The sequence below is a fragment of the Etheostoma spectabile genome, chromosome 8 (assembly GCF_008692095.1).
Source record: "Etheostoma spectabile isolate EspeVRDwgs_2016 chromosome 8, UIUC_Espe_1.0, whole genome shotgun sequence".
NCBI lineage: Eukaryota > Metazoa > Chordata > Actinopteri > Perciformes > Percidae > Etheostoma > Etheostoma spectabile.
The window spans coordinates 13,969,072-13,976,939 of record NC_045740.1 but is presented as its reverse complement, the minus strand read 5'-3'; the positions used below and the strand labels follow the sequence as shown (position 1 = coordinate 13,976,939).

The 7,868-nt window shown below is 42.2% G+C and overlaps 2 protein-coding genes across 3 annotated transcripts in view; both read right to left on the bottom strand.

Moving 5' to 3' along the window:
- Positions 1-1,104, bottom strand: part of ppib (peptidylprolyl isomerase B (cyclophilin B)) — a 4,501-nt gene extending 3,397 nt beyond the window's left edge. The window contains exon 1 of the mRNA XM_032524088.1: positions 832-1,104. Coding sequence (XP_032379979.1) covers positions 832-966 — 135 coding nt within the window. The 5' untranslated portion in view covers positions 967-1,104. The remainder of the gene's footprint in view (positions 1-831) is intronic.
- A 970-nt stretch (positions 1,105-2,074) lies between these two features.
- Positions 2,075-7,868, bottom strand: part of adpgk (ADP-dependent glucokinase) — a 9,557-nt gene continuing 3,763 nt past the window's right edge. Inside the window, exons 3-8 of one of the 2 annotated variants that reach the window (XM_032523907.1) lie at positions 7,311-7,536; positions 7,130-7,192; positions 6,074-6,194; positions 5,762-5,958; positions 5,126-5,224; positions 2,075-4,332 (exon numbers count right to left, since the gene is read on the bottom strand). In XM_032523907.1, coding sequence (XP_032379798.1) covers positions 3,769-4,332; positions 5,126-5,224; positions 5,762-5,958; positions 6,074-6,194; positions 7,130-7,192; positions 7,311-7,536 — 1,270 coding nt within the window. In that variant the 3' untranslated portion in view covers positions 2,075-3,768. The remainder of the gene's footprint in view (positions 4,333-5,125; positions 5,225-5,761; positions 5,959-6,073; positions 6,195-7,129; positions 7,193-7,310; positions 7,537-7,868) is intronic. The other variant, XM_032523908.1, reaches the window with a different exon arrangement.

Below are 7,868 nucleotides of genomic sequence, written 5' to 3'. Positions count from 1 at the left end.
AAAAAAAAAAAAAGGTATTACATAGATTTAGCCTGGTTATTATGCAAAAATCTTTAGTCATATTTTCTCTTCATTGCTCTGACCCAATATTATAAAATTATAGAAATTCAGCTAATTTAAAATTAAATGTTTAAGTTACAACTTTTCCAACCTAGGTTTCTTCTAACTGACTCCCCACTTGCAGTACAACACTGATTAGTGATGCAAGATAGATTTTAGTAGAAATGTATTAATAAGGAGCGTTTTAGTTTAGGATGTCAGTCTTTAGTTTGCAACTGAAGGACTCCTTTTGAGTTTTGCAGTGAGGACCATTTGAAACAAAAGTCTGTGGTGTCAGCTCAAAGCTTCCCATTAACTGTAGACGTGGACAACCCTGCTATACACAGAAATAATAACATCCCACTGAGATACAGCCAAGCGGGTTAGCTAAAGGAGGAATCAATAGTTTAAACCTCAAAACATAGCTGAAGCTTAAATGGGTGTGGAGCAATTACTAAAACGCCATATGGAAATATGGAAAGTTGACGCTGAGGCCTAGCTAAGTACTATCTAACTAGCTACGATAGCTACATTAGCTCTACTCAGATTAGCTAGGAGTAACATTTACGTTAAAAAGCATTTCACGTTAACCCGTTTCATTCAGTTTGCGGTCTGCTTAATTTACCCGGCTACATGCACTAAATAATACGACTGTAAATGTCCTCCTTGACTAATACATTAAGAATGTAAGTAAATGGGGACAGCTTTGATTTTTCTATCATGAGCTGCTCGCAAGCCAGCTAGCTAGCTAGCTAGCTGACTAGCGAGCTAGCTAGCTAACATACCACCTACCTTTGCAGTTACTTTGGGGCCTTTCTTCTTCTCGTCAGCAGATGAGCCATTTGGGAAAGCGAGAAAAATCAGAGATCCCACAATAATTGTAACGGCTACAAGGAACTTCATCCTTCTCTCGCAGAGTCTAACCATCAACCAGAAGAAAAGCAGTCCGAGGACGGCCTGTGAGTCTTGCAAGCTTTATATGAGCCGGGGGAAGGAGTGTGGTATCCGGGGTGGAGACTGCCACCGCGGCCGCTCCAGGCTTCTCGGCTGAGCTTGCTCCACGACTCAGGGGCCGGGCTTTCATCACAGCGCACAGACGCAATGCGCTCTGATTGGTTCACGTGCCGGAGATTTTTTAGCCAATCAGGTGCAGACGCGTAACACCGCTTTTTTTTGGTCAGGCAGCCAGCATCTTCTTCTTTAACATTGAGGTTTTACGGCAGTTGGCATCCACCATATTGCATTACAGACACCTTAAGGTTTTACTCTCCCTCAGTTTCCATTCATCAGCTGTCTTTCTAATCCAGTCACTAAAAAAACTAACCCTTTCCTTCCTTGATCACTGTCTAATAACTGTAATTGTGTCACTCCTTTTCTGCATGGCAGGACAGCCTCAACTGGGTCAGCTTTCTAGCAATAATCACAAAGACCCATTGGATGTTTTCCTATAATTAAAAAGTGTACTGTATGTTTGCCCAATTCTCAGCCTGCTAATTGTCTCTATCCATTTGGTTTCACAATCCAGCATTGTTCTCAAGAACACACTAAATACACAGGTTTTGTTCTGTGTAAGTAGAGAAACACTTATTTTATCATATTTAGCTCTCACAAAAATATTAAATCTTCAATAGCCCTAATGGTAACTGATTATTTCTTACAGCACAAATACTGTATATTACATCACATATTATATGTCTGATCCACTTTGAACATCTTGACATCAAATCTATTTAACATCAAACAAATGTTGATTGCTCAGAATAGTTTCTATCCAAAGGGAAGTTTGGGGTCCCTTGCTGGAACTGCTGCCCCCGCGACCCGATACCGGATAAGCGGATGAAGATGGATGGATGGATGTTTTGTTACATGTTTCTGGATTTCTTTTTAAAATATGCATCAGCCATTACATTGGAATATTGGATTTTTAAATAACCAGATATTTTTATTGATATCAGCCTTAAAATTCCTTTATCAGTCGGGCTCTATTTACCTCACAATGAAATAAAGAGTAAAAGATAAGAAACTGGGACAAGAGAAGGTTTAAAATGTTTGTTCTTTCAACATTGACAGATATGTACAATAACCTGCAGCACCACAATCAAACCAAGTACTACTCCCCATACATACTTTAATGACAAACTACAAATACGTGAAACTTGTTGACAGTAACAAATGTTAATAAAAACAAAAGACAAACTACCAAAGGAGTTAAATTGAATAGATTGTACTCGCTAAAAACAAAGGTGGGGGAGGGGGGGGGGAGAGTTAAGGTTACATTCACCTTCACAGCCACACCTGCCACTTGGTACTAGTGCAAAGAATTAATTCTGCTAAACAAAATGCCATACAATTTGGTGTTGTATGTTTGTATTAAGACTTCATTATTGCATGTCTTCTGTGGCCATGTGAGGTAAACAAATACATTGTTCTGACAGTTACGTAATGTACACTTAACATGATCCCGGCCTTCCTAAGTAAGCTCAGAAGAAAAAAAACATGACTAACAACACCATGAAAAAGCATAATGTACCTATATGCTAGAATCTGAATCAGGAAACTCACACTGGCCAGCTTTTAAGATTCTCCAGCCAGTCGTGTTACCTTGTCACATTTTATACACGAGGGAAAGCAACCACTGAAAAGAAGAACCTTGTCCAACAAAATATAAACAAGCAAACAAGTACAGTAACCCTGATAATAACATATGGCCTATAACTCATTTGGAAATTGCTGTTTTACCAATAACTTGTTTTCTCGCCACCATGATCTTGAGGTTAATTAGCCAGCATCTGATTGTAAACTGAGCTTTACTGCATAAAGAAGGATCCCCTTCAAAACCAAACCAAAACCAATCATTTACACGGTCACTGCATCAGAAATTTATAAGCAACAGGGATTATAATAACCCTATAATAACTGTTGTTATGCAACGTTTACTTAAACATCTTTATAGTGAGTGTTTAAGCCAAACAAAACACAAACTTTGTCACACTCGTTAGTACTTTTATCCTCTTGGAACAAATAACAAAAATGTCAAGTATATCTAGTTACCAGTCATTACACATAAAGGAGTCACACACCCACGGGAGAATGTGCTTTCAAGTGACGTAGTGATTATTTGACGTGACTGCGCCAAAAGTTGAAGAAACACAGAAGACCAAGAATACCACTTAGATTCTACAATATGTTAAGACGCTCATCAGTTTCTAGTCTTCACAACTTTGTGTGTATGTGTGTGTGTATCCCAGAAGGGTAACTGATGTAATGCTTAGTTTTAAGTTGGTTTGGCTCTTATATAATGTATGTTGGAAATAATATAACTTTTTAATTCTTTTATTTTCTCAAGGCACAGCATAGATAAGATATGCAGGTCAAAGTAAGCCAACAAAAACTCTTTGGAGTTTGTGAAGACAGCTTTGAGCCGTGGGCCGGTCTGTCAGGCCACCTTCACAGCCCGGTCAGATCCACTTCTGACAAGTTCTGCCTCAGTTTCTGTGTCTGCAGGAAGATAAGAGAAGGGAGAAAAGAGGAGACCGGAGCAGGCTGGAGGAGTCATCAGGCAGAATTCAAAACTATCGCCATCAATCACATTCTTAAACTCAGTGGAGCTTCGGGATGGAGAACACAGAACCTGGATCAGGACCCGGAGGCCTGAACAAGTTTAGAAACATGACTCCATCCCAATGACCACAGAATTCCAGATAAATGGAGAGTCAGATTCAGCAAACCTCAGAAGGGCTGCTGGGTCTTTAACTCTGAATAAACTAGTCCCTCTGCTGAGATGGCATCCCCGAGCCCTACTGTTCTGAGCGGCTGTTTGCAGACCAGCACGGTTGTCATGTGGAAGGTGACGTTTCCACGGCGCCACACAGTGACAGGCTCCGCTGGGTTCAGGGACAGCTTCTCTCGTGGCTCGGTGTGTGAGCTGTGGAACTGAAGCGGGGCTTTGAGCTCCACTTTGCTTACGTCAACAGACTGGAGGCCACAGGCCTGACTGCTGGCTACTCGCGCTCCAGCCATCACTGCCGCCGCCTGGTTCCCCCAGTATCCATCCACCGTAGCCAGGATGTGGTAGGCCAGCGTGTGGAAGTGAATGCGAGTCAGGTCCGCTTCGGACGATGGCTCGCTGCGGCCGTGCTGCTCCAGGATCCAGAGGAGGATGTCGCTCACCTGGCCTACATCTGGAATGCCTTTCCAGGTAGCCATGTCTGCATGAGGCCCCTGGCCAGCCTGAGAGAGGAAGAGCAGCTCCTGCTCGTTCAGCCCAATGGAGCTGACAATGGGCATGACCTGCTAACGGGAAACAGAGAAAAAAACACAACTTGAATTAATAAATATAGGGATGGGTATATCAGATACCGGTACAGAAACCAGTACCATGTCTTTGATGCCGGTTCCTAAACAATACATTTTTTATACCAATTTTATAATACAAAAAGAAATTACGACATTACGGCACAAATCTTTTATTTATTCTTCAGAACCTACTATGTGAGCGTCTCTGTGCGTAACGTCGAGTTTTCCTTAAGTTAGACAGCCAATCACCAACATTATTACATCTTGGTAGAAGAACGTGTTATGCTTATTGGCTCACTGACGCTAATGAGATTTCCTTCACATTTTTGGATACTTGATACTTTAGAGGCAATTTGGTCAATGCCTAAAAAGTTGCACATGTGCAGTACCTAGGTAAGGACTACTAGCCAGTCAGAAGCAGAGTATGAAGGCAAGACATAATGGCAGCTAGGCGAGCATTATAACGTGTGCTACAAAGTGACGCACGGTTCGTCATGGAAGTAAAGGCTGGACTACAGTAGAGCTGTTTGGAGCAGTTTGTGAACAATGTTTTCTGTTGGAGATGGTAAGTGCCTTGGGGGGGGGGGGGGGGGGGGGGGGGGGGGGGGGGGGACTTTGGTCTTTTTCACTTTGGACGCGTATTACATGCACACAAAAAATATACAACACAATAAAGTAAAAGGGAAAACGCCAAAAAGCATAATATAAACACTTTAAGCACAGTCATCTTTTGTCTGTGAAGTTTACTACATGAAAGACTCATAGACACGACCGTTTTGTGCACACGTACCTCCTGCATGATGCTGTTCATGTAGTCTTTGTCGGTCATGCTTGCCAGCTCCAAGTGGATGGGAATATCTTTACGAATGTCAGATATGGCTAACACAGCCTGCGAGGGAAAGCAAGTACAATATGTGAGGTAAGTTACACCAAAATGTTTATGGACTAATGGGCAACATACTGTGAATAATATTACATAATTTGTGATGAATAAATGATATAATCTCTAACGTTATTACTTGAATAACAATTTTTTCTGGATCGACGAATCGCCTCAAATTAAAGCACATTTAAAAGGACCACGCCCGAGTTTTGGCATGTGTTACTGTGAAGTGCATTCAGTGCATTACTTACTGCAAACTATTTTTCCAAAGCAAATAATAGTTTTTTAATAATAGTTATAATTTCTTTCATCAATTTCCACTCGCATAAACTAGCACAAAAGATAATCCACAAGCTTTAGTTTTCACTTTCAATAAACGTACATAGAAGCAGACAATGCTGTGATAATGATTAAAGTTGAATAGATTGTGACATACAGCACATATGGTTTGCAGTATATGGGCCCAAACATGCAAAAACACCAGCTTTGTCAATTCAAACAAACAAGTGGAGGAAGTTTAAAGGAAAGATTTCATACGCTGACCTCCTTCAGTCGCTCCTCCCACAGCTCTCTGCCCTGACCCTCCATCATGTGGAGCCCCGACAGGACCACCAGGTCTGGCTCAAACTCGTCCAGACTCGCCACGAATGTCTCCAGTGAGCTCATCTCGCCGTTGGACACGTCGTGAGAGAAGATGAAGCGGTTGGCTTGAGGTGCCTGAGTTGAACCCCACTGTTCACCTAGAAAATAAGAGAAGAAGACCAGCCACAACTGAAACATCCTAACAGGCTGAAGGATTGCTGTAATGTAAGTGCTACCGATCCTGTAGAAGCCACAGGTTGTTCTTCACTTTACCTGCTTTATACTCTAAGATGAGGTGATATTCATCCGTCTGCTGGAGAGACTCCGGGGGAACGACTATCTGCTCATCCAGCATCTCATGAAGTTTAGGACCCACTGGCCCACACAACAAGACCTATGGTATACAAAAATATTAACGTCATTTGAAGGACAGGGATCCTGACTTATACTAAAATTCTGTGTTAAGAAGGCTGCCAAAACAAATTTTCATACTAAAAAAACACATCGTCTTCAGATGTGTCAATATGAGGCTGCTGTGTTCAGACAGTTAAACAGAGATCTGGCAATTTTCCCCAGGGTAGTGCGGCAGGGGGACAGCCAATGAAACGGCCCATTTGTGTGACGTCCTGTTGTGTTCCTTAACCCCCACAAGGTAGCACAAGTAGACTTTATATTTCCCAACTACTCTTTTCCGTCAGATTGCTTATAGAGCTCAATGTTTCCAGCGGCACTTGAAGGCAGTCTCATTTTGTGGAGAAAGAGAGAATTAAAATAGACGAGCGAGACAGATGAACTGTGCGTTGTTGTTTGGCAAACATTCAGCTATTACACAAACTCCAGGGCAGTTCAGTGTTTGTTTTTCATGTTTTAAAACTTTATTGTAGAAGCGATAGAGGCAGTGATGTTTCTGGTTTACTGTACAGGACTCTCACACCGCCTTAAAACACACTGACAAGTCAGAGTGCCGGTTGCATGATTGGCCACTACAGTGTGAAGCGGAGTTGTTTTGCTGAAATTATCACAACTTTTTTTTACCCCAGGCCTGCTGCATTTTTTGGCAAACCCCGGGCAGCCTAAACTCACTACCTCCATATAACATGAATGGAAAGACGGCCGACGCAGACTGTGTGAAAGAATATGTCCTAAAGAATATGTTTTCCCATGTTTATTATTTCTTAAGACCACTTTTCTAAGAATTTCTATAAGATGAAGCACCCAAAACATGCTAACTAACCAGCTTGAATCTTCTAGGTGTATTTAATTGGGGTTCTTTAAAAGCTCATTAATTGTTGTGTGTAAGAGTTTACAACAGAAGTATAAACATGCTACCATCAGATCAGGGTAGGTGGCGAGCTTCTGACCAATGAGGGCAGCGTTCCCTCCCACATACAGCTGGAAGAAAAAAAAATTAAAGTTTACCAGAAGGAAGGTCATTTAAAAAACAAAAAATCAAAAAAAAAAAACAGACCTAATCAAACAACAAGAAGTTTGGGAAGTAAGGTCGACTTGCCTTCGCACCGGGGTACTCTGCTGCCGCACGTGCAATCCTCTGAAAGGCCTCGCTGTCGCTGAAGAAGCGCTCGGCAGCGGCTCCACGCTCCATGAAATGGATGAAGGCTTCCTTCAAGTCCTCTTTGGAGTGCAAGACTTCATGATCCATGCCGGTCCCAGGATCCACAGCCAGAGCCTGCAGCAGTCCCACTCCTGAGACGACCACATCGACACAGGCGTTCACCCTTAAAAAACGTGGAGAGAAAGACGGAGTGCGGTTTATTTGATAGTAATAGTAGTAATAGTAATAAATTCATTTTCATCTGACTTTAACCCAAAATAACCCTGAGGGGGGTATACAGTATTCACTTTTCAGCTGGGAGCCACGTCAGATTAAATTGCCAACATCGGAGAAATGAACAGCTGTTAAGTACGGTAAGTATGTCACTAAGTAACGTCGTGCTAACTCTGTGTATCACTGGGGTTTGTGCAGACACAGACATACCCCCAACTGCTCGGGGCGCCTTTCCACGGGAAGCCCCCTCACTCTGACATCTCTCCATTAGTGCATGTATAG